General features: G+C 36.7%; 1 protein-coding gene across 1 annotated transcript in view; it reads left to right on the top strand.

The window, feature by feature from the left end:
- Positions 1-27312, top strand: part of TAF2 (TATA-box binding protein associated factor 2) — a gene marked incomplete at its 5' end in the record, with an annotated part of 61294 nt that overhangs the window by 19455 nt on the left and 14527 nt on the right. Inside the window, 13 exons of the mRNA XM_084280258.1 lie at positions 2243-2304; positions 4306-4441; positions 5862-6016; positions 8181-8295; positions 8390-8499; positions 9278-9343; positions 11438-11690; positions 15042-15182; positions 16398-16508; positions 18101-18294; positions 18873-19012; positions 25023-25092; positions 26603-26712. Coding sequence (XP_084136384.1) covers positions 2243-2304; positions 4306-4441; positions 5862-6016; positions 8181-8295; positions 8390-8499; positions 9278-9343; positions 11438-11690; positions 15042-15182; positions 16398-16508; positions 18101-18294; positions 18873-19012; positions 25023-25092; positions 26603-26712 — 1663 coding nt within the window. The remainder of the gene's footprint in view (positions 1-2242; positions 2305-4305; positions 4442-5861; positions 6017-8180; positions 8296-8389; positions 8500-9277; positions 9344-11437; positions 11691-15041; positions 15183-16397; positions 16509-18100; positions 18295-18872; positions 19013-25022; positions 25093-26602; positions 26713-27312) is intronic.

Below are 27312 nucleotides of genomic sequence, written 5' to 3' on the forward strand. Positions count from 1 at the left end.
GAAGTATAATGAATGTTTTTAATGCTGTTACAAAATTACTTTTTAGTAAGAGAGAGAATATAGAACCAGAATATTTCTGGAGGGATTAGTAATCTTTTGGCTTTTAACTGTTATCAGTTTCTTTTTCCCTGCTCTTTTTCCTTCCACTCTCAGTTACCACCTTTTAGTCTTATACTGAGATTTCTTATCAGTTGAGAAAAGAAGTATTAGATCAGTCATCTGAGAAGTAAAATTGTTAAATGGACTGGCTGGGTTTGTATGTTCCCAATGACTATTTTTAATATTGCTACCTCATGACTTTTCCCCCTCCCTCTTTTGTGATACTCCTGTCCTACCCACAGCATAGTGTTAAACACTGGAGGTGGAATGTATTGCTGGAAGACAGATCAGCAAGTTGATCCAGGTTTTAATGACAACCTTTGCTGGGTCTTTCTTTTCTTGGATAAATAAATGTAGTTATGATGCAGCCTTGCAAAGAGTTGTTCTCTGGAAATTCATGAGTGGCATATGCAAAACTGTGAAGCTGAGTGGGAGTATATGTGAATGTCTGAAGTCTTTAGTGCAGCAGAAGCCCTGTATTATGAAAATTCGATCAAAATTGTCTGCAAGAAGTCATTGCAAATCCAGGTTTTGTTAATTCAGAATTAAAACTCTAGATTTAGAACTGAATCAAGTATTAAAAAAATAAATAGTGATCAATTTTTGAGGGAGAAAAAAGAAGAAATTGTTTTCTGAAATCAGAAACAGGGTATATTGGCAACTTTCCCAGCCAGGCAAATCCTCAACAAGTACCCTGTTTTCTGGATGTTGACAGTCACAGATGCAGCTTGTGGATGTCTATGCACGCCAAGCCACTGCTCAGTCTTGCTTGTCTAACAATGATGGATTTTGATTTATTTCACTGTCCTGTTCTTTCATGTAGTGAAGGAGACTGAGCTTTTGTTATATATACACCCCTGAAAAGCAAGTTACAGCTAGCAGCATAGGCATCCTGTTGGTGATGGTGTCAGGGGTTTTTTAAGGAAAATTTGGGGTACTGAATTAGGTCTTGGTTGTCTGTTTGGTTGGCAGTGTTACAAAGTGGCAACATACTCTGCTACACAGGGAAATGAAATTCAGAATAGAATCAAATTAAATTAGAGAAAAAGGGCACATTTTTAAAAGAGGCAATTGACTAAAAGTCTCTTTCTGTTAATTTTATTAGCTTTATTTTATATATTCTAGATTTGAACACAAATAATAAAAAAAAATCCTGTTCTAATTCTCTTAAATATATCCTTCTCTTCTGTGATGTATCACTGCTAAACAGTTTCTGTATGTTTCACTACTTTATCATTTTACAGCTTGTTAGTAATAATCATGCTGCTTATATATAAATTGCAGTTTACTGTTTCTTGTAGATCAGTGTTCACTTGTAGGTAAATTAAGTATATATATGTTCCTGAGTCTGGGAAATTCCTTGTATTGGAAGGTACTTTCATAATGATGTCTAGAACATTTCTCTCCAATCTATTTTTCCTTTGCTGTAGGGGTTACGATATGGTTTTCTGCCAAGCATATTTGCCCTACACCAGTCAAAATTAAGAATAATATGAAGAAAAATATAGATTAATAATCTAATTTTTCAACAAAATTAAAAGTAGAATATGGAAATAAATCACTGGGAAAAAATAACTTCAGGCACATGAATTTCTGTGCAAAACACACAGGTCTCCCAGATTCTTCCTGTTTATATCTAGTGCAAAACACAAACTGCTCTCCAGAACATTTATTTTAAAACAAAAATTCCTAGAGCTTGGGAAAATGAAAGACAGGAAACTGTAGGTTATCTGCTGCAGGAATGAAAGTTTCAAAAGAAAGCTTTGTGTTTGTTACATTTTCATTTATGTTCTCCCCTCTCAGACTTTGGTTCTCTTCAGTATTTGACTGTGCTGGTACCACCCTGTTGTAAAAAGTAAAAACATCAGGTATATGTAAAATGGAAGAAGTGTATTTACAGCTTTACACTGAATGACCAGGGTGTGTTTGAAAGTGTGAGCTTGGAAGAGCTAATTTAGTTTTTCACTTTGACAAAGGTTCTATGTCCTTACTGCTAATTGTAATTCTCATTTGGTGCCAATTCAATAAAAGTTATGGAAGTATAATGGGTAAAGAAAAATATCTTTGGAAGACATGTATTAATATTGAATGAAATACAGGAAGTAACTGTCAAATCCAAACTGGTCTCAGTTTTGATTTGCAGTTAAATACTGTCACCGGTACCAAAATCAATCAACACTTAGTAAACTTAAAAAGGCCAAGAATGTAGGTCCTGGCTTGGTTGTAATTTTCAAGAGAAGAATGTTACCAAAGTCAATCAACTGTATAATTTGATGCTGGATAAATAGTTTTATGCTGAGACCAAATTATTATATAATGTCTGAGCCACAACCTCAGTTTCCTCATGGCATTTCAATTCTTTCATGGTGGCTAACCCTTTCCTACCTCAAAATAGAGAAGCATCCAAAATAGCAAGACAGTTTTGATAAAGGGAACTTCAGGAATTACCTATCACAATTGCCTGTCATCAACTAGAAAGAGCAAGTACTGAACCCAAGTACCTTCTTATTCATACTCTCCGTATACCTAAGAAGAGCAGTACTTGCTTAAATTTAGAAATACTTTTTTTTGTATCTTCTTAAGATGTTTAAACAGGCATTCATGAGGGAAGTCAGGGGAGTCTCACAGTAAATAGGAGAATGGGAAAAATTATATAGCACTGCAGCTACCTGAGTTCTTGCCATCTCCTGAAACCTAAAGAACTGCAGCTAAGGAACTATGTACTGGTCCAGGAGTCCTGGTAGAACTCTGCTGGTGAACATCTTTCAGCTGCATGGAAAGACTGGTCAAAGTTAAAATCATTTGTTTAATGGGTTCTTTGAAGGTTCTGGAAGACCAGTCTTTTCCTGAGGTAACTGGCATGACAGATCAGGCTTACAATGCTTATCTTTGATCGTTACAATTCATGAATTATTTAATTCTGTCCTGCAGTGTTGTCTCTAAAACATTTGGACAAATCAAGTGCCTGGTCTGTCTGGAAATGGTTTAGTTAGGTTATGTATAGGCAAGAATCATGGTGGAAGAATCCAATTTGGAGCCCAGAAATTTTAAGTATCTGGCATTTTCTGTGGTGTGATGGCCAAATCATGATTGTCCACCAACCAGATTAAACTAAGTCTGAATTCTCACTTCTTCAGAAGCTGCCCTGACATGGTGTAAGTCCAGTTTCTTAAGACATTGGTTATTTATTCATGGAAAATTCAAACATCCTGTGAAAAGAACTAAAGAAAAAACATAGCACAATAAAATACAGTCACCACAGACTCGGTTCATCTGTGAAATAGTCAGACTTCTTGTTGTCTCTACTTCTCAAATAATCGAAAGGGAACAAATAGGTTTTTCTTTTTCTGGACAATCACAATATTACAGCTACTATTTCTACTTTGAAACTGGGCTATAGGTCAGAATGTGTTCTGAAATGTAAAACTTGATGGATAACATTAATTCTGAAGCACATTGAAATTAAATCTTTTGGTGTTTTATCACTATACAGTCACTAAGGCTATCCAAAATTCAGTTCTGTTTTTAAAAGTTTTAGGTTTTCACCATTTGTTTGTCTTCTGATATGGAATGAAATTAAACTATTTAAAATATTTTGCTTAAAGATGTGAAGGGTGTGTGTGTGAAGGAGCAGATAGTTCAAGTAACATGATGCTCTGCTTAGTCTTCCTTGGCATGTTACCTGATGTGAAAGACATCAGTTTGCCAAAGTATTGAAAGCATAAAGTTGCAAACTAAAATAATAGCCAAGCAATTCCTTTGGCTCATCACATGAAAGTCTGATGCGACTTTTGAAACTCTTACTTTTCTTTAATTGTGACAATTCTTCATTTAAATATAAAATACTCACTATGTACAGTCACTTTTAAATGGAAGTGGAGCGTGGGGTGTGGGGGGAATGACAATTCATGAGTAATTTCCAGACTTGAGTCACAGATTCCTTGCTCTGGTTTCCAGTAACACACAGCGTGTATTTACCTGTCGTTACTCCCTATACAGTCCTTGCTGTATGTTAGGTAATAATACATCCATGTAACTTTGCTGTACAGGCCTGTGATCATTTTAAGCGTGTCACAATTTGTAACTTGAATGCAGTAATTGTTGGTATGGCTATAATCTTGGTTGATAAGGTTCATTTTAAGTTTCACTCCATAAAATACAAAATAGAGACCTGTTTTGTTTGTTGTTTTTTTAATTATTTTTCAGCCCTGCGTCGCATTTACATTTTTCTATCAAACACCCTCATACACTGTCCTGGGAATATTACACTATGTTCCAGTGTAAAGCACATCTTGTTATGAGACTGATTGAGAACAGGATTAGCATGGAGTTCATGTTACAGGTAAGTAGTTAAGTGATTGTGTTGGATATAGACAACTTTTTGTCATTAGTTGCATTTCTATTCATTAAATGGTGTTTAAGAAAGAATAAAACAGGTCATCAATACCATTTGTATTTTCAGTTTTTTAGCAGGACAGAACCAACATACAATGTAATTCATTTGTGTTAGGATAAGGTTAGCTATTTTTCTCCTGCTTAACTTGTAACACTTTTTTAATATATTGCATATTCTCTTTAATGTTAATGTATTTCATTGCTTGGGGTTATTGTGATCAGTTGACACCACGGACCTGTTTTACTGATCCTAACTGGTGTTGCTATGAGTTGATCTACTCCAACTACAAGTAGTGCAAGTAATGGGAATCCAGCACCTGCCCTTTCCACTGCAGAACATTTTCAGCACTGAAGGGAACATAGAACTTGATAATAGAAGCAGCAGTCAAAAGCAAATTGTCATTTTGTTCTGAAATGCTAAACTTATGCAGAGTTGTAGTTTTTTACTAAGTTTGTTTGGTAACATGTCTGAATATGACAGGGTACACACCCAGGTAGAAACTGTGTGATGCCTTTCCCTATCAACTCTTTTGTGGGGTTGGTTTTGGGTTTGGTTTGGTTTTCTTTTATGGATAACATGTTATGGGCTTGTGCTAGAGCTATGGGAAGCAGTATTCAGGTTGAAAATACAGCAGATGCACCTTTTTTAAAGCTTTCCTTAGATACATTTTAATTATTATTTGCAATTTTAAAGAGGAAGAGTAAAGCAGAGAACTTGATGACAGTTCTGTTTCTCGCAAGCAGATACAGTCAGTGATCTGTTTTACTGTCAGTAATTTTTGAAAGCTAATTGTCGTTCAGTATATGCACTTTGGGGAAGTTGGATCTTTGTAAAAGCTCGTGTGGAAAGAATTGATTAATACCACACTAATTATCTCATGCATTAGAATTTGGTAAATCAAGGCCACAGCTGCTTGCAGTGACTAACCTCACAAATAACCTGTTTTTGAAGTGTGGGGGTGCTGAGGTCTAAAGTGGATGCCAAAAAGTGTTGCTGTATTTCACTTTGAATTCATATCTGTTTGTTAAAAAGCTGCATGATAAGTAGGACCTGTAGCAGTGATGAGCATTTTTAGTTTCATTTACTTACGATTAAATGTTTCTCATGTTAAGAAGCTGGGGTTTCAGAGCTTTTCTCAACATCGTGGATCATTTGCTTTCAGTAAAAATACATTCATGTCTGCAAATCACAATTTCTGATATGGGTGTTTTCTAAAATGTCTTTATTTTGAAAGACTTCTTTGAGGACAGTTATCAGAGAATGAGTTTATTGGCCTTTCAGTTGCAATTCAGCTGCAATTGAACAAAAAAGCTTCTTTTATATATTGAAGTATTTAGAGAAAGCAATATTTTTTTTATCATTTTAGGTTTTCAACAAATTGTTGAGTCTGGCCAGCACTGCTTCATCTCAGAAGTTCCAGTCACACATGTGGAGTCAGATGTTGGTTTCCACATCTGGGTTTTTGAAATCTATCTCAAATGTCTCTGGCAAAGACATCCAACCTTTAATAAAGCAGTGGGTGTATCCTTTATATTCTTGGTCTGGATTGTTAATATGGAGAATGAATTTGTTTTCTAATTGGCACTATTGAAGGTATGTGAAGAAAGGTATGAAATAACTTTGCTTATAACAGTTAAATACATTATTCTGTGAATTAGAGATGAACCACAGGTTCACACTCCTTTCATAGTCATTTCAAGTATGCTAGCTTTTTTGAGTGTTCTTTACTAGAAGGGATTTCATTATTTTAAGTTTTACTTTGAAAAAAGCACAGGAATTCTGCTGGAATTTAAGGCCAAATTATACTAAAGGGATTCCAGGGGACACTGCCCACAGAAATATGCTGAAGTCTGACATGGAAAATGCTATAGTCTGGTGCATTTCAAGACATGATTTCCAGTAAATCACCATGTAATAAGTAACCTAAAGTGCAGATTGATAGTTTAAAAGACACTTAACATGTATAAACTTGGTAGCTTGTATTAGTATCTACAATTTACCTAAAACTGCAAATAATGGAATCATAGAAAAGTTAGGTTGGAAGGGACCTTTAAAGGTCTTCTATTCTAGTCCAACCCCCCTGCAGTAAGCAGGGACACCTTTAACTAGATAGGTCTCTCAGAACCCCGTCAAGCCTGACCTTGAATATCTCCAGGGATGGGGCCTCCGCTATAAGCATATGTGTGTTGATTATTTAAAATTCAATTATATTAGTCAAGAAAGAGGATTTCTTATTTTGGATTGATGCAAGAGTGAAATTTCAGTTTGCTTTATTCAACAAGCTTAACTGCTAGCTTTAATTAAACTGCCTGCAGGTTAAAATCATACATACAAAACCATACCTTACTCTTGTAACAGAAAACAGAAGTAGGTATTTATATTTAGGTGTTATTTATAGAGTTGACTTAATGTTCATGCATCTCAGTCTAACTAAAAATATGGTATAATTAATATTTATAGAGTAATCTAAGTTAGTATTTTATCTGCATCAAAAGTATTCATAAAGTATTCTAATTTACATACTTAGCTGTACCAAGCACTTGAGGAAAGTAGTTATTCTCTGTGTACATAGACTCACACTGCAGCTATACCTCATCATCAGCATTACTGTCTGAGTTGGGTGAATCTTAACTAGTCTGTTCTGTAAGCAAGGAAATAATTGTACCTCTCAGATTTGGGGGGTTTTCAGCTTCTCTGGACTTTGGCCCCAAGGCTGATCCTGTTACCTGTAACCTGTGGTTGTAACCTCCTTGCTGTGCTTTAAACACTTGATAGTAGACCTTTCCCCTTGGAAGCCCGCAGCAGGTCTTTATGTTTGGGAGAATATGTCATTACTGTGTAAGATAACACGTCTTATCTTACACTGCTAACGAGCGCTGTGTAGGTGATAGTGCTGAAGAAACCACTAACAATGCCTTAGGCTGTACCTGATGACGAAGTCACAGACATTTATTAGGGCAGCCACCCTGAGCAGAACCACTCTGAGGTATCTAGCCAAATGACAGTATTTTAGGAGAAAAGTTAATAGTGTACAATAAGAAACATCTTTGAATCTGTCAGCTCTTGCTTTAAATGTCAGGACATGACAGAACAGGTTTTCCTTCTCTGCTTTTGTCTTTATATTGTCGGGGAATTGTTGGGAACATGCCCTAGCCTAAAATACTTCATTCTAGTGATCTAGTTTTACTGTAACTGTAGTCACACATGTGAATGCTCACAATGACCCAGTTTGAAAAAACTGCAATAAAATAAGTGATGTAGGTGTGATGTGGGTAGAAAACAAAAGCTAATGTCTGCATTTTCCCCAGAGTTTTATTTAAATGAAATGTGAATTAAATCATATTGAAATTACTGTAGTGTTGCTCAAGAGAGCATGTCAGGGGCAATGGATGTGGTGAGGTCCAGTATAGTTTTTCAGTAGGACCTTTTTCTTACTAGGTAATTTTCATTGTACTTCAGTTTTTCCCCACAAGGTTCACGGTTGTACATGAAGGAACTGTTTAAAGGAAAAAGAAGTCTTTAAAAGTTCATGAATGGACATAAGCGTTTTATTTCCTGATTTTCTTGAGATAGGAAATTCTAGGAATAGAGAAGCAGAAAGCAAGTGTAAAGAGTGAAAACATTGAGAATTACATTTACTTATAACTACTGCATTGTGCACTGGAATACCTATACAGCTTATTAGGGATCAGAGCGGAGTGGTAAAATTCTATGGGAGCTTTGCATTTAATAGAAAACGAAATGTATTGGAATTGGAAATAAAACAAGACTACACATCTCCTGGGACTCAGAAATATGTGGTAAGTTCAATTTTCTATACTTTTTTACACATACAAGTATGATACATAGGGTAATAAGCATAATTTTAATGTTTATGATCTTGTGAACTTGAAGGGTCCTCTTAAAGTGACAGTGCAAGAACTTGATGGATCATTCAACCATACATTGCAAATTGAAGAAAACAGTCTTAAACACGATATACCTTGCCATTCTAAAAGCAGAAGGTAAGAATTAAAATACAAACTGCAAGTGTTTTAGTGTGGGTATATGAAAACATTTAATGCATCAGTAATAAACACATGCTTTTTTAATTTTGTGATTATGTTTTGTTAATCTTACTGAACAAGATTTACCTGTGATGTAAAGGGAGAAAATAGAATTTAGTACTGTTTATGAACAGCAAGAAGCCTTACATTTTATAGTCACATCTTAATTGTAGAGGTCTCAGATTTTATAAGGAGCTTATTTACATAGGAAGAGTTGAATGAAGACTCAAGTTATAATCAAAATACTCAAAATGTCTTTGAATTGGAAAGACAAATTAGAGGAAAGACAAATGTAGGCCAGAGTACCTCAAGTGAAGATACGTGAATGAAGCATTTGCATAATTTTCCTTTTCTGTTGAGTGCCAAGGCTGTTCACTAAACCTGACAAGCAAGAAAAGTAGCATACTTCCCAAATGGATTCTCTCAGTTTCCTAATGCATTTTTAGTAAATACTTTAACCTCTGCTTCTCAAAGTTGTATGCCATTGCATAATTGTAAAAATTATTGGAGTCAAGGTTAAAGCAATGTCAATTGTTGGTGACTGCTTGAACAAAACTGATTCACAGCTCAACTTCGTGATTCTTTTTTTCTTTTTATTGAGAAAACATTATTTTTCAGTTTGGTGAAAGACATAGGGCCATTTTGCAGGCTTATGCTCCATTTCTAAACATACCTTTGCTAGTATGGTAACTTTCTAAATACCTTTCTTTTTCAATTTTCTCCTTTTTTTAAATAGAAATAAGAAGAAAAAGATTCCACTGATGAATGGAGAAGAGGTGGACATGGACCTTTCTGCAATGGAGTAAGTTAGCTTGTTGGAGTGTCTCAGTGCAAGACTGAGTGGTGTTCTCCTTGTGCGAAGCATGCTGTTTTGAAGGCTTGGATGATAATGTTGTATTTCACTATAGAACTTGGCAAATTTCAAGACTATACCACATTTCTTTGCCTTTTTTGGCACTTCTATAGCTGGGCAAACACCAGTGAAGTGTCAGATGTATGAGTTAACTACTATAAGCAGTTTTGAAAAAATCTTAGGCATGATACCATGATAGACTACATTACTTGATTTTCTTACATATTTCTAATTATATCTTTCAACTGACTTTATAGGTAAAATGTAGACAAGAATTTGCTTGAAACAAAGAGCAATTTTTGTTGGACCTTGATGAAGACCATTTAGCTAATACTAAGACAAATTCCTGAAATCTGTGGTTAATTCCAAAAGAATCCTTTTAGATTGAAAATAAGTGATGAAATGCCTCATACCAAAATTCATACTGCCATTAATGTCAGTTGCAACTGTTTAACTTTTTGGAAGCAAATTCTTGCTCAATGTAAGTACCCACTGCACCCTCCTTGAGTTGGAGCCAGTGGTGCTCTCGGAAATACTGATGCTGTTGGTACCTTGTGCTGGCTGAGGGAAGCAAATAATCTGCTCTTGAAAGCTACTGTTGTCTCTTTGAAGGATAGATTGCTTGTCACTTAGAAGTGCTGGAAAGTTTTGTAAATTGAACCTCATCTAAAATATGATGAGAAATAATATTTAAGGGATGTTTTCATTTAGCAAGTCATTTTTATCATTGCTACATAGTAACTGACATAAGAATAAATGCATGTTTTTTAATTGTATTTAAGAGCAATTAGCATAGATATTTGTGAGTAACTCTGATCAGTTATGTTCAGGTAGCTGTTCCATTACTTGGAGCTTAGACACTCTTCTTAGAACTGCCTTTGTACTGGTATGTGGTTTTGTGCGAGTCACTCTTCGTTTACTTGCTAGTCTGCAATGCTGCCATTCTTTTGTCCAGTTTAGACTCATCTGCTCCAAGCATACATAGATTCATGGTATCACAGAATACATTGGGTTGGAAGGGAGCTTTGGAGATCTTCTAGTCCAACCCCCTGCAGTAAGCAGGGACAGCTTCACTAGATCAGGTTGCTCAGAGCCCCATCAAGCCTGACCTTGAATATCTCCAGGGATGGGGCCTCCTCTACCTCTCTAGGCAGCCTGTTCAGTGATCCACCACCCTCATAGTGAAGAACTTTTTCCTAATATCCAACCTAAATCTCCCTTTTTCAAGTTTAAAACCATTACCCTTTGTCCTATTGCTACATGAATATGATGATGTTCATTCTATTCTTCTAAATCCCGTGTATGCACCCTTCACTATCCTTTCTTCACTAGCTACTGCCCTTATAGTAATTTCTGGATATTCCAAAAATGTCTATAGAAATGTGCATCATATTTATAATGAAGCTCTTTTCATCATATAAATTTTATGTGGAAAACTGAGTAAAAGCATTTATTATGTAGTTTGTGCTTGTTGTTCTGTGAATACTAAAGTATAAAATGCTTGTTTGAGTGGAAGACAACTGAGTAATATCTTCAGGAGTAAAACTTCAATCCTGTCTGTTGATACTTTCACTTTCATTGGCAGCTCTGTGCATTTGCATGGTTAACTTTTTAGATTTCAACATTATAGCATGTGTGTATCTGTAAAGCATTTTCACATCTATTGACAAAAAGTGTTGGTGGGTTTTTTTGTGATCTTAAACAGTAGAAGGTGATAAAGTGCTGCTCGTCTACAAAAGTCAAGGTGTCTAAGGAGGAAGAATTAAATATATTGAGACTATACAGTAGTTTACCATCAACTCAGGTCTGCAAGTTAAAAATAATAAACCATTGTATTCACTTTGACATATTAGCGGTTTGGACAGATTGCCCTGGGAGGCTGCAGAATTGCCAGCCTAGAAGCAGAAGATTATGATTTACATTCTTTTATAGTTCTGTGGTTCTAAATACTTTACAAATAACTCATAACAAATTAGAACATCTTTTCAGTTTCTACAGTCTTGAAACGTTGTAAGCTATTAATGTTTTTCATGTCTGTTCTAGTGCTGATTCCCCTTTGCTCTGGATAAGAATAGACCCTGATATGTCAGTACTGAGGAAGGTAGAGTTTGAACAGTCTGATTTCATGTGGCAATATCAGCTTCGATATGAGAGGGATGTGGTTGCACAAGAAGAAGCCATTCTGGCGTTAGAAAAGTTCCCTACTCCGGCATCACGGCTTGCACTGACTGATATACTGGAACAGGAACAATGTTTCTACCGAGTGAGAATGCTGGCCTGCTTCTGCCTCGCGAAGGTGAGGTGCTGCGGATCGGAGTAAGGGAGGAAATTCGCTACACATTGCAAACGGTTGAAAATGCATCAAAACTCGTCACAGTTTTTAACCTGGCTTGATATTTAGTGTCTTAAATGTGTTTGCCAAGTATTTTTAACATGACTGATTTGAAAGGAAAGCTGTATTATTTTAGTCTGTAAATGGAGACCACAGAAGGCTTTCATAATTGTCAAAATTGAGATGTCAGACATGAAAACCACAAGGGATTTTTCCAGGTTTCGTTAAGTGGCAGAAATAAAAGACTTTTGTTTAATTTTATTTTTTTTCAGAGCCAAAATATTTTTTTTTCTACTTTACTGTGAAGTTCCTTGGCCTGTGTGCTGAGAACTCTGAAATGCTGAAATTAGTCTGTCTAATGTGAATTCAGATTGCTGCTCTGTATTGGTCAGATCGAATAGGAGCACAAAATAAACATCATGTTGGTCTGCAATTAAATATTAAAAAGTCAAGTAATGAAAACAGAAGATCGTTTTTTTCTGTAGACACAAAATTATCATTAAGAATGAAAATGAGAGAACCCTATGTAGCAACTGACTGGAAACATCTTACTGACATACTGTTATGGACATAAGGGCATACTTATTTACTATTTGTAGAGTTCAGATTCCTGACACATAGCTTGCTTTCCAATGTCTTTCTGTTGAGTGCCTGTATAGAAATAAATTCTTTGGACATACTTTGAAAAACAAAATTCAAGAAATGTTTGTGAAAAAGCATGTTATTATTATGAAACACTAATGTGACAATGCCAGTGTACGGGCTAGCGGTGTGTTTCATAATGAATGCACTTTGGATATTTTAAAGTTTATATTCCACAGGTAAATGCTAAAAGAATGGTTCTTACAAAGTTTAAATGCAGTGGGTTTGTTTGGTTTTTTTACTTCAAATTCTCAGGCAGTTGGGCTGCAGTTAATCATACCCAGTTTTCCACGGTTGTAATTGTATGAAAAATATTGGGTCTGCAGATAATGTTTTTGACTTACAGAAAAAAGATTGTGAAGTGAAGCAAAGAATAAAGCTGTGGCATTGAATCAAGGGAAGGAGTGTGGCAGAACAGAGTTGTCGATATGTTTATGCAAGTTAGGGAGGAGGGCAGTGTAATGTAGCCTATTACTAGTTCCAGCATCAGGGTGTTAATAAGAATCACCTCCTGTTGTCATTAACTCAAGTTTAATTTTCACAGCTTGTAAACATTCAGGATTTGTTTTCTTCACTGAAAAAAGCCAAGCTCCTCATATTTATAAGGGGGAGGGTTCTTTTTTATTGATTTGCAGCTGCTAGCTGGATTGCAGTTACTATTGTAAAACATTCTTGGTATACTCATGTTGATAGAGAAATGATAGGTTGTAGTGCAATTATGAAACTTTATTTACTACACTTTCTAAAAGTAAACTTCATTGTAAAAGCACTTGATTCTCTCAGGCGTAAAATATCCAGGTAACAGTAAATGCTCATTGATAAATAATTTAATAGGTGGGGGGTAGGGGGGATTAGTAGGGGGATTCAGTGTGTGCATGTGCACATGCTTTGCTAAGTGGTTCATGACAAATCACCCTACAGAGAAAGGTGAAAGCAATGTTAGAATATTCATTTCTGAAAGTATGCAGGCTGATTTTTCCGTTCAGATCCATTGGGGTGTTGATTTGCCATACTGTTTAAAAAAGCAAAAAAATGAACACAAACATCTGCCCAAACACTGAGGGGTTTCCTAGCTGTGCATGACATTACAGCTGACACCAGTTGTTTATGCTGTGCCAAACTGAAGGATGCAGCGTGTACCTGCCATCTCTGCGAGTAAAACTAATGCATGGCAGGCAGCTTGTGTTACCGTGCAGGGAACATGCAAATATGTTTATTTCAGAGTGGGTAGCGCATGAGTAGAATAAATAGAAAACTTGGATTCTGTCAGTATTTAAAGAGAAATTTGAATGAGTCAAAACACACTATAAGACAAAAAATACTGGAAAGATGATGTTTTAACAACTCTTGGTTTGAAAACACTATTACTCATCATTGCATAGATATTGCGAAATGAAATGCTTAAAATAAGTAGAAGTTAAAAAGTTAAAGAATTTACATCCCAAGTTTAATGGAGTAGTAAATACCTTGTATTTTTGGTGTTCTGTTTTATTTTACACCAGTACATAGATTTCACATTTGCAGTTTTAAGTTCATCATCATGGTTTCTGAGCAGTCTTTGGAATTAAGCTGCTTCTGGAAGAGTCGTTAACGTACTTTACAGAAAAAGCTATACCTGTGTCTTTAGTTCAAAGACTTTGGTTATTGCAAAGGGAACGTCTAGCCAGACTGAAGTGCTTCCCTTCTCTGACCTTCTTCTGAAGCCTGACATTGTGGGAAAATGGTTCTTGGTAATAAAGCATCCTATTTGTGTAAGAGCAGTGGTGAAACAGACTGTGACCCATCTTCGGATAGCCTTGTGCTTTTCATTCTCTTATTGCATATGTTACACCCTTTGAAGCAAGCTAAATAATTTAGAAGAAAATCATCAAATTCATTTTCTTCTGTGTGAAAGCAGATTTTTCCTTGGTTTGTGGTGAGTGTGTAGCAATGGAAGCTTCTGCATTGGCCCTGTTTGTTTGTGCACACACATACATGCACATTTGTTCATCAGGCTTAATCCATCACCAGGCATAGGTGTTCTTGTCTGCAGGCTTTTACTGCTCCATACAGCAAATGTATGAAACCCAGGATGCTGGGAAGGTACAAAACCAGTTTTGTCTTTGTAGAATTGCCGCCTTACATCAAAGCAAACTGAACCAATAACTTTGTCTCATTGCACAGTGTCTTTGTGAATTATGGTTAAAGTTACAGGTAGCTGATTTACCTTTCACTTTAGGGGTGGTCTTGTAGTCTTCGGGTGGCTGAAACCTATTTGAAGTCTAGGCTGAGGTTACTGGCAGGGTAAATCTGGGAAGTTGGTATTGCAGAAACCTTTTCCATCACTGGCTTCTGTAGAGTCAGAAAACTTGGCTTAGTAAACACAGAATTTTAATCTAAACTATAAAAGACAAAATAATGAAGAACAGAAGTTTATCATGGAAAGATACTTAGTTGCAGATGTTTTCCAAGTGGAACAATTTTCATAAAATTTACCTTCAATATAGAGAAGAGATATTGGGGATGGCAGAGAAAATTTTGCTAATATAAGATAATACATTGATGAAAATTTGAAGGACAGAATGTTCTTGGCAATTATCCTTTTGATGGTGCAAAATGTGTATTTTGTCTACAGCCAAGTTAAACTTGCAGTGGTGATGTTAATACAATTTCTCTTCCCTCCTAATTATACAGATTGCAAATTCCATGGTAAGTACATGGACGGGACCACCAGCCATGAAGTCACTCTTTACACGAATGTTTTGTTGTAAGACTTGTCCAAACATTGTGAAGACCAACAACTTCATGAATTTTCAAAGTTACTTTCTGCAAAAGGTAAAATTATTTTTTTTTTTACTGAATGTTTTAAAAGAAATGTCAAAATACAAAGATGTTCCTACAGTTGACAACTACAGGAGCATAGCTAGCACAGTCCTTCACAAAAATCTAAAATAACTAGTTCTTCCTTATATGGCATCTGTTTGTTCCATCTTAATCAAAAATCGGTTAGCAGAATTTTAACATTTTTTTCTGAGTGGCTGAAGTTAAATCAACAGTTTCTTCAGAAGAATGGAGTACATATAATAACTATAAATATTGGTGAGTTCATTCTTAATTAGAATTTATTGCATAGTGATAAAAGTACTAGTTTTATCTTGAGGTGAATTCAGCAGCTGTCCTTATTCATTAATGGCAATGATCATACTGCAAGTAAAATCTCAAACATCTTACCTTAAATTGGTTAATTTGATATTAATACTGGAGTTTTTTACTGTAGTTGTTAGATGTACAGTGGATAACAAAATAAATTACAATGGTTTTCTCCCAAGATTCACTTCATAATTATTCAGTGTTTGAGTTCTTATTTCACAGATTTCATATTCCTGATTATGGAGGAAACTTAGCTTTAATTTTGTTTTCTTATTCTGTCCCAAATGGCTTCATTCTTCTCCCCACCTCTCTTTCTTGGACCTTCTTTTATATTTTTCTGCTCCTTTTTGTCACAGTTCATTTTTTCCCACTTATGCTTTTCTCCCTTCTAGTTCCATGTCCCAAGTTTATAGCTCTAGATTAAGACTCTGAAATCTATGTGAGCGGAACCTAGAGAGTTACTCATTTTAGAATAAATACCAAATCAGGCTAATTACCTGTCTGGTTAATAATTATTTAGGCTTCACTGACTTTATTGGTTCTGTATTTCTCAATGATAATGAAACTTAGACAACATATTCACAGGAAAAAAAACAAATACAGTGTCTGTCTCAGAATGAGTTCCATCATATTTTCTGTGTTTCATTATTTTTCATTTATTACATTTTTGATAGTCTTGAGGGTTTTTTCTTGCATATATGGTTTTCTCAGATGTGTGCACTTATATGGCATGTAATAGGACATTCAAAAAGTATTTACATATGCAACTAGCATATATATAACTTCTCAGAGATTTGCTGTTGTAAAATCAGTTCTCATTTTCAGGATGTATTGCTTCTCAGGGTGTAACTATCATTTCACTAATTTAAGAATAATGTTAGTATTCATTTTACTACACAGACTATGCCTGTTGCCATGGCTCTCCTGAGAGATGTTCACAACCTCTGTCCTAAGGAGGTTTTAATGTTTATTTTGGATTTGATCAAGTATAACGATAACAGGAAGAATAAGGTAAAGAATATACGTATTTTAATCTCTCTCTTTTTGTTGAAAAACTCTTTGTTTATACACTGCATGATGTTTTATGCTACTAAAGTAAATACATGGGTAGGAAAGTTAGTGAGAAGGTGGTACACTAACCAGTAAATGTAACAGAATGTTCTGTGGCTGACCCATCTATGGCAGCATTTCTGGGATGTTTCAAAGCTCTTTGTGCTTGTTGACTTACTAAGGATTTGCCTGTCTTCATCTGCACGCAGATTTTTCATGCTTTACTATTTTTCATTCAAAACACCCATGTGTTTTCAGAAAATGTGCATAATGCTAACAGGTAGTATCCAAAATTAAGCACTTGTTTGTTGGGGTGTTTTCCACCTTCAGAAAAGTTTTTTGAAAGAGCAAGCAAAGGAAATAATCTTTTTTTTAAAGGATAATATAGAGGACTCCTGGATTCTGGGTTCAGAATGTCAGCTCTAGCTCACAAAAAGGAATTGTACCCAGGTTATTTTTTTTCCATCACTAAATTGAAGCATCTGAGTTGGAAGTGTTGTCACGCAGAGACCAACTCTGGAGGATGATTAGAGTTTAAGGTCCTGAGATGGTACAAAATTCCATCTCCCTAGCTACAGAGGAAGCCTACCACTGCTAGGATCCTAGCGTAATCTTCCCAATTAAGTACAAAAAGTTATTTGAACAAATCTGATGCCTCCTAAACCTCATTTTCTTGTGTGTAGAAGCCCCTACAGTAACAAGACACTTAATGCAAAGAGGATGATAGAGGATGAAGAGGTAGAGAGTTAGACGTGTGAATGCAAAATGTGGTGTGTTGAGTTGTGCTAACACCTCTCCACCACCAAAGGAGAGATCCTGCCTTGCTTTTCCATATTTCCATTCCCCATATGTATTTAACATCTTCTGCCAGATCTGACACACACTGTGTTTGTTTAGATTAAGTTAACTGATACTCACTCAAATCTGGTACTTTTTCTGCTTTTTAAATTTTATTTTTATACTTCTTGCTGCTTACTAAATTAACACCACCAATAAATCATAGAATCACAGGGGTTGGAAGGGACCTCAAGTGATCATCGGATCCAACCCCATGATGCGGCAGCCAACACAATGGTAGGGATGAAACTGTGAGCCCAGGTAAAAGGAACAAATGGAGAGGCAAGATTTGCCTCACTAAGCAGTAATGAGCCCATTAACTCACCTCAGCAACTCTTGAAGTTGCTATCTAGATAAACTGATTTTCTGAGATGCTCATTAACCTTGGTCCTGAGTATAGAAACAAGTCATTTTAGGTGGTTACATTTGGAAATAATGGTTTTTATTTTCCCTGTTTGGAAAATTTTCAGTGTCTAATTTTTCCTTTTTTTTGTAAAACAATGTATTACTATTAATATGCTGTCATTACAGAGTGAAGATTAATGAATGATAGGGCTGCTTGTTCAATCACTTGCAAATCCATTTTCAGAGCAAATTCCTGTTTTGCTTTCTCAGGCAGCTTCTGATATGTTTGTAACAGTGCTTCAACATTTCTTATCTTTTAAGGAATATCTAGTGTTGTATTTGCTTGCCTTTAAATGCTGTTTTTTATCTAGTTTTCAGACAACTACTATCGTGCTGAGCTGATTGATGCCCTTGCCAACTCTGTAACTCCTGCGGTCAGTGTGAACAATGAAGTTCGAACTTTAGATAATTTAAATCCTGATGTTCGACTTATTCTGGAGGAAATTACCCGTTTCCTGAATATGGAGAAGCTTCTTCCCAGTTACAGGCACACCATTACAGTCAGGTCTGGCTTCACAATTGTTGTACACTTGAAGAAAGCAGGCACATATGCACTACTTTTTTGGATTCTATGTTCCCTGCTGTAGTATTTGAGATTTTAGCTTGCTGGTCTTAATCTTAAAGGTCAAATTCCTACCAGTTTCCAAAAGCTGATAGTGCAAGTTTGTCTTGATCACTTTATTTCTCAACATTAATATCTGTCTGCGTAAACTTTTAATAGCAAACATATGTTGATTGTCCTTGTGCCTCTTTAAGAAGAGCTTTTATGAAAGTTTTGCAAAAGGTCGCCTTTTAACAGTATCTCTGGAATAGGCAACATACTCTGAACTGTGTTTTCTAAGTTAGTGCAATTCTACTGAAACCAAACAATGGATTTGACACAATGAGGAATTTTGTTTGTGTTTCTGCCTAATTTAGAGTTGAGATCTAAGTGATAATGCTGGAAAAGTAGTTGCAAATTATTCATTTGGATAATATTGTTCTAGAAAAATTGCAGTACTTGATCTTGAAGAAAGTAGTTTTATTCTTCTTGGTTGGTGTTGTGGAAACCTAATGTAAATTTCCTCTTTGTACTACCTCTAGCTGCTTGAAAGCTATTCGAGTGCTTCAGAAGAACGGTCATGTCCCAAGTGATCCTGCTCTGTTCAAGTCATATGCAGAATATGGGCATTTCGTGGATGTCCGCATAGCAGCGTTGGAGGCTGTTGTTGATTACACAAAAGGTACTTTTTCGAGTGTTTTGACACTTTGCAACACTTGTGATACAGTAGAAAAGTATAAGATTTACCTCATTAATGTTAGGCTGAAATACTGTCTCCAAGAAGAGCTTGTGTGATGACAGAAGTACTGATAAGATGCCAGTATTGCGCTTAATGCTTTGTCCTAGAGAAGGCAAGTTTTATGAAGATGTGGTGAGCATTGTTTCTCTGTGTCTTGCAAATTGAATCGTAAACCTAAGATTTTAAGTAATGAATAGACAGTACAATGAGGAGTGGTAAAGGGTTTTGGTAATTTTTTGGCACTTCAGTGATTATGATTCACTTAAGTTCAGCCACTGTCAGAGTTCTTGATTTTGCTTTACCTTCTTGCTTGTATCTTTTTGCATGCATCTTATGGTTATAAAATTTGGAAACTCAGATATTTTAATGTTTATTTGTTGATTCTGCTTTGCCATTTCTTATACATAGCTTATGTTTCTAAGATGTTTCCGTTCTTTTAATATTATCTTTATCTTAGGTGACTGTTGCAGGTCCTTTGAAAAAGTACTGGGTATCTTTTTTTTTTAACGTCATTGAAGTTGAAATTTAATCCTGACAGATTTTCTAGAGGCAGTTGGAAATTAGAGTTTTAATGATTTGCATTTTATAAAATGAATTCAGTACTATATTAGCCTGATCCTTTATTTGGGTTCAGCAGATTTGTGACAGTTCTTGTGTTTGAAGGGTTATACCTACTAAAGTGGCCAAATCCTTCAGCTTTTCCTCTGTGAGCAGACTGACGATTCTGGACTTCTGATTATTTTGTCTCAAATTCCATGTTTTCATTTTCATTTCAGGGAATTGAGAGTTTCCTGTGGTTTTTGCATGAATAATTGTTTTCTCTTTCTTTATAAAAGCTTTATTACTTTGATCTGTCCCAACACTTCTCGAACTGGATAGGCAGTGGGAGCTTTTAAGGCAGTTGGAGTTTATGAGTGAGTGGATCTGGTGGATTTCGGACCAATGCTTACAGACTGAAACCAGGCTGTCATACAGAAGAACTAAACATTTGAAGGGAGGGAGGCTGCGCACTGAACATCACTCTGGGCCTTGGTCTTCAGTCTTGTAGTTCACCAGGCATTCTGGGTCTGTAACCACTGCACAGGAGCCATCTGGTGACTCTGAGTGACACCCAGCTAGAATTCAGAACTCCACTGGTGCTGTGCATCTCCCTGTTAGTCTGCTCGCTTTGTTCCTTTCTTCATAGAACTGCAGTGGAAAGATTTGCTGGAAAATAGAATGCTTACTCATCAGCCTACTTCCTTTAGAATAATCTCCTCACTAATTCATCCTACCCTTTAGAAACACTAACTGATAGAAGTAATGTTTTCTCATTTAATTCTTCACCTTTTCTAGATGGGTGTTTATAGTTAATAACTGACTTGGATAAGAAAGTGTATTGCAAAGTAATATAGTACATCTTCAAAAGAGCTGATGAAATGGGTTGCTGTGTAAGCAAGGTAGGGTAAGTTGCTGGAGGTACTCTACAGGAAGGTCAAACTTGGATGGTAAAAGATTACTTGAAGATATCAGTGATTGAGCTGAACCTTATTTTTGACTGAGATCGCTAAGTGATGGATTAGAGTATTACTCTGCCTAACTGCCTTGCCCCTTGCTGGCGGCTTTTTCTCTGATGCAGAGGTAGCAGATACAAATACCTCTCTGCTATAAAGTCACTATAACTCACAACACAGCCTACTGTTTAACTGAACATCACTGTCATTTCTCAAATACAACCTTCCAGCACTGAACACGTTAGCTTCTGCCGTAAAACTCGCAAATTTGTGGTGGAGGAGGGTAAATCCAGAAGCCCAGTGTGCTGACTGACTTGCTCAGCTACTCATATGGAAGTTAGCAGTGCTTGTCTCACAGAGCCCTAAACCTGGTTTTGGAAGGAAAAACTATTAACTGTCTATTGCCAAGAGCTCTGATTCTCGTTGTTCCCAGTTACCTGGTTTCCAGTTCATACTGGATGTAAACCAGCAGCTATCAAATGCCTGTTGCTGGTGCCAAAGCTGGGTTTTTCACTGTTCTTGTAAAGGAAGCCGAGGCATTTTGTAATTTCCATAAAAAGGAAAGTCTGTATTTTCTGGGGCAGTGTGGAACTCCCATGTTTTTCTATCAACTTTCAGGGTAGGAATAGCACTGCTTTTTTTTAAAGTTACTTTAAAAGTAATAATTTTGCTGTGGAACTGAATAAGTTGTTTTCTTTGCTGTTAATAGCAAGGCTGTTTTGAGACATGGTAACTGTAAAATGCTTGAGGCAGCATATAAGGACTTGGACAGTTGATCTCAACTGGCTTGAAGTGAACAGGTTTTATTAGCTTTTCAGAGTTAGCTTCTGAAAGTTGTATGATTATCAAATGTATACAAGAAAACCAGTTACATATTTATAAGCAGGAACAACAACCTGTTCTAAATAAATATCCATGGTTATCTAATTTCATTAATGTTAAAGTTTAGGCTCTCTCAGAGATGCCCTGCTGTAGTTAAGAACTGATGAATCATGTTTTCTGATTTGAAAAAAAATCTCAGGATTTTTACTTCAGAAAGCAACTGCTTGTTTTTATGTCTACCAGAAGTGGGAAAATCTACACATCTATCTTTTCCCACAGCCTCCTCCTAGACAACCTGGCAAAATACAGACAGGGCAGGTGGTCTATGAAATGGGTAGGGCTGTACTTGGAGAGGGTTGATGGATGATTTTATCTCAGGGTGGCAGCCTGTCACAACTGGGGCCCCTCAAGGGAACATCTTCGTAAATTGTCTGGACAGCAGCGTTGGAAGCAGCCTCACCACGTTTACATGTGACACTGTGGTGGTGAGGTGAACACATCAGAAGGGAGAGCCATCTTACAGAGAGACTGAGGCTGGAAGAGTGGGGAAGCAAGGACTGTATGAAAGCTGGAGAGGGACTGTTTACATAGACATATAGTGAGAGGACAGGGGATAATGGTTTTAAACTAAAAGAGGATTGATTTATATTAGATATTAGGAAAAAGTTCTTCCCGGTGAGGCACTGGCACAGGCTGCCCAGAGAAGCTGTGGCTGCCCCCTCCCTGGCAGTGTTCAAGGCCAGGTTGGATGGGGCTTTGGGCAACCTGGGCTAGTGGAGTGTGTCTCTGCCTATGGCAGGGGGTTCAAACTAGGTGAGCTTTGAGGTCCCTTCCATCCTAAACCATTCTGTGATTCTGTGAACCCAAACCATTCCATGATGGTTTACTGAGGTCAAGTGAAGGTCCTGCCCCTTGGACAAGATAACCAAAAAGCCCAGTACAGGCTAGGATCTGTGTAGCTGCTGAGCAACATCACCCAAAGGGACCTGGAGGTTCTTGTACATAACAAGCTGACTGTGAGTCAGCAGTGTGCTGTTGAAGCAAAGGCAGCACATCAGATCCTGGGCTGCATCTGCAGGGTCATTACTCACAGAGTTAAAGATGTGACCATCCCACTCTACTCAGCCTTTGTCAGGCTGTACCTGGAGTACTGTGTCTAGTTCTTGCTCCCACAAGTCAAGTAGGATGTGGACAGACTGGAGAGGATCCAAAGGAGAGCCACAAAGATGATCAGAGGGATGGAGAACCTACCCTGTGAGAGAAGACTAAAGGTCTTTGGTTTTTCTTCCTGGAGAAGTGAAGGCTTGAGGGAACCCCATCACAATACTCCAGTACTTAAAGGGCAGCTGCAAAGAGGACAGAGGATCTCTTCAGAAGTAGCCACGTGGAGTGGATAAGGGGCAAGAGGTACAAGTTGCACCAGGATAGGTTGCATTTGATAAAAGAAAGCAATTTTTTACAGTGAAGAAAATCAATCAGTGGAACAACATCCCCAGAGACATGGCGGAGTTCCATAGCTGGAGGTTTTCAAGGTATAGTTGGGCTAGATAATTTCATCTAGATTCCCTTTCCCATGGAAGGCTGGACTAGATGATCTTTTGAGGTCCCTTCCTGGGGCTGGTGTATAATTCTGTAATTCTTCTTGTTAATAAGATTTGTTCTGCCCAAAGTCAGGTTTAATTTATCATTGCTTCCCAAAATGCCTTATAGTTATTATATAAATTTGAGGAGCAGGTTGAATGCATAGGTCACAAAGCTTTGGAAGTCTAGCAGGCCTAGTTCACACCATAGGACAAATAGCAAGGAATATTTACTTTATTTCAAGCACAAAGAAGTTAAAGCGGCAAAAAAGACTTCTTTTGATTCTAGTTGTTTCTTGATTCTGTTATCCAGTACTATCAGCCTGAAGGATTCTTCTCCTAGACTTCTAATTTTCTATTCAAAATCCATTTTCAAATCCCTTTTGCTAGCAGTCAGAAAAACTGCAGCTGGCTTATGACTGTGACTTAATGGGTTCACCATGTTGTGAGTCTTTGCTGCGCGGTGAAACGACACCGTTTGTCCTCCATGCAAAACAGCCTTTGCATGCGGTGTTCTAGCTGCCTGCTCTCCCAAGCAAGGTGGGTGCCAGGAAAACCAGCTGTGCGTGGAGTTGAGTGTAGCCAGTCACTAACCCCTTTAAAAGTATGTCCTAGGCATAGCTTTTCAAAGCTTACCCTGATTTTTAAGGCAAATCTGAGATTGCAGGTCTGGTCGGTGTGGGTACAGATTTGCTCTGGTGTCATTCAGAACCACGTAGACATGGTCTAAATGCTGCGGAACAGGAGATAATGCGTTCTGCCTCTAGACAGGGCTTATGAGCCCAGGTCAGTGCCTCACCAGTCTAACCAGTTCTGCTCTGGTTAGACTGTAGGAAGAGAAGAGTTGGCTTGCAAGTGGCCCATGAAAGACTATGCAGCCATCTCCCAAGCAACATTATAATGTAGATGCAATTGTCTGCCTTCTCCCAACCCAGGAAGAGATCTTATGTTCTAGTTCTCCTGAGTTTTTAAAGAGCTTCCAATAGAACTGAAGTGCTGACTCTCATAATATGATTTAAATAATTGCCTCTTCCTTTGAAAGCAGCTTGCCACAGTGAAATAGCAAGGAAATAATTTCATTTAGAATCCTTAAGACTAGAAAAGTTGTATTTAAAAATTGGTAACTGAAAACTGACTGAGATCAGGAAGGATAGTTGAACTGAGGTATTTAGAACTGAAAATACAGTAGTATCAGGGAAGAAATAAATACGTTGCTATGGCCAAAAAATGGAAAGCAACAGAATTGGAGTTGTCTCTACAGGAAGGAGCCATACACCCCAACCTCTGAAGTAAATCAAAGCCTAAGCAAACTCTTAATTGTTTTCATGAAATGCAAAGAAACTGCTGCTGTAAAAATTAGGCTCCAGAGGAAAAAAATCTACATTACAGTTCTGTCAGGTTTTGTGTACTCAGTGATGATGATATCCTGTGTTTTTGCAATTTTACTCTGCCAATAAGAGGAATTTTGTAATGAAACATAAAGCTGATTTTGTTGCCAACCATGTCAGGCAGAAATTTTCTAGAAGCATATGCTGATAAGTTTCAAAATACATTTTAATTACAAAGTATATTGATTTTAAAAGCTAAGGAAGGCTACTGAGAGGAGAAGGCTTTCAATTTTGTATAAACCCTGAGGTCTTCCTCTTTCTATCCTATTTACAGATGATAATCTTTCAGATTCCTGTGTATGTGAATGGTATAGTCTCTGTTCCCTGTATAAAATGCAGTACATTTGAAGATGTTCAGTTTGGGAAGCACCCAATATCAAGATGATTATTTACTCTGTGATCTTCCTGGTCATTGCTCACAAGTGATGGAGTTACCTGCTAACAATCAAGTCGGTGGTTATCAAACAGTTGAAGCATGCAGGAGTTTCACATGTGTTCCTATTTCATTGTGAAGTGAACTACTTTTTACCTTGGATTTCCACTGTAGTGAATGAAATTCCTTTTCAGTGTCAATCTTTCAAGCTTTTTGTGTGCTAATTCAGGAACTTGCAATTTGATCAAAATCCTTCCAGTTTATGTTTATTTATAGGCATTTTATTTCTGTTTTCAGTTGATAGGAGCTATGAAGAACTACAGTGGCTGCTTACTATGGTTCAGAATGATCCTGTACCCTACATAAGGTTAGTGAGTTCATAAAGAGCCAGTTTTGTTACTAATGCTTGGCCCAGAATGGCTAGAATAAACCAAATGATTAACTGATTAATACATCTTCACAAAACTGGTTTTCCTTCTTGTTATTTGATGTGAATCAAAAAGTTTCTGATGTTTCAGCAGTCAAAAATTAATATACGCTGTTATTATTCTCCATTATAATATTTTTGTCTTTAATGTTGTAGCCCTGTGGTGAAAGGCTGAAGGTAGAGGTCATTTCCTGATCGTAAATAAAGTTCATAAATGTGATACTACATATGGCAAAAATACTTTCTGGTATTTAGAAGAGACAAAGGCTGGCAAATAGTGCACGCAATGTTTTGCCAGCAAGGAGTGTAAAGCAGTTGTTAGACTGTAGATGGGGTGAAAGTATAACATGTGAAAATAGGGTGTAATTTCTAGCATTGCCTACTTGAGCTTTGTTGTCACCAGTGAGCGACTGGATATTTTAGCACATTCATTGTAAACCTTTGAACACCGAGGTTCATAATCATTGTTTTCCCCCAATATTTTCTTCTTTTGGCGAGTGTTAAAACACTGAATTTCAACGATAAATAGTAGTTCATTTATTCTCTCTATACAAGTGGTTTCTTACAAAGATCGTAGCTGCAAGATTGTTCTTTATTTTACTTCTGTCATTGCTGTTAATGAAATTATAGTTACAATCACTGGAGGTGGTTTAGGTTTTGTCTAAGAAGGAGATTTAACTTGATCTGTATATTTTTTAAGAGTTTAGGTTTTGAATTGAGTGCTATAAGTAAGCTATAAGTAAGAAAATTTTTAAAAATTATATTCATTAGAGGGGTTTTTGTTGCAAATGTGTAAGACAGCAAGGGGAAAGCTGGCTATACAGAGAAAATAGTTGAAATAATAAGTAATGGAACAAATAGTTATTCTCATTCATTAAATGTTTTCAAGGCCAACTTGAAGGAAAGTGGGGAGAAAATGTATCTACTTTCAACTCAGTCTGTAAATACTGTAAGTGCAGAATCTGCATCAGTGTAATTTAGGAGGTTTTCCTTTCCAGAAGAATGCGCAAGTCACTGGTTTTGGTCCCAGAATTTTGTCAGTCATAAGCATTTAGAGTTATTTAAAAACTCTTGGTGTCAGTGTGTAAGGATTTTATTAGACAGTGTTTCTCCTTTGTAATTATCAAGTATACCTGTAAAAAAGATTGTTACTAAGCAGAAGAGCATGAAGTTTTGAACACCAAGTAGCCTACAGTTTTTACCTAACTATTAAACATGCTGCTTTGCACCTTACTTTTTATCTTTAAGTTATATTACTGATGATAAATCTGTGCGTGCCTGTGCATATTGTGGACAGAAGGAAGAGCTAAACGCATAGAACATGGGTTCAATTTTTTTAAGAAATTCTGCATTTGAGTAAGTTTGTAAGAATATTGCAAAACAGACTTTGTATTCTTATTGTTTTCATTTGGGTTTAATAAAGATGAGTTTTTCGTTACTTTTTTTTTAGGCATAAGATTCTGGATATGCTGACTAAGAATCCACCTTTTACCAAGAACATGGAGTCCCCTTTATGTAATGAGGCTTTGGTAGATCAACTTTGGAAACTGATGAATTCAGGTTGGGTTATTTTGTATGGTGGTGGTTGCTTGGTTTCTTTGTTGGATTGGTTTTTATTGTGAGTTTTTTTGAAATAATTGTTAAAGCCTTGTGTCAGAATATGCCAACTGCTCTTTTAGTTTCAATTGTTAGAAATTGAAAATTCATTCTCAGATGTTCAGTGTCATGTACATATCTCCAGAACTTTCTCAGTGACAAGGGGTACCAAACCTTGGGTTTCATTCTTTTGTCTGTTACCATAGTGAGCCTTGATGTCTTTAGGCATAGAATTGGCAAAGAATGATTTTTTTAACCCTGGCGTTCAAAGCAAATGGTTTCCTCAAATGACATTGTCTGTGTTAACCTTTTTCTTTATAGTTTGCTTTAGATTACATAGTCTCTCTTTGTCCTCTTTTACTAAACTCTGAGAGAATATGAGGGGATAACGTTTTTTATAAGTGTATTAGAAACCTAAGACTCAATTTGCCTTGTGTGATTAGTAAAGATCCTAATGAGAGAAGAGCTTGCATCTTTACCATTGACCTGTTTTTCATTACTGAAGCAGTTTTATCCAGTCCTGACAAACTGCCCTTTAACATCTGGCACATTACTACGTAGATT

The sequence above is a fragment of the Gallinula chloropus genome (assembly GCF_964237585.1).
Source record: "Gallinula chloropus genome assembly, chromosome: 2".
Classification (NCBI taxonomy): domain Eukaryota; kingdom Metazoa; phylum Chordata; class Aves; order Gruiformes; family Rallidae; genus Gallinula; species Gallinula chloropus.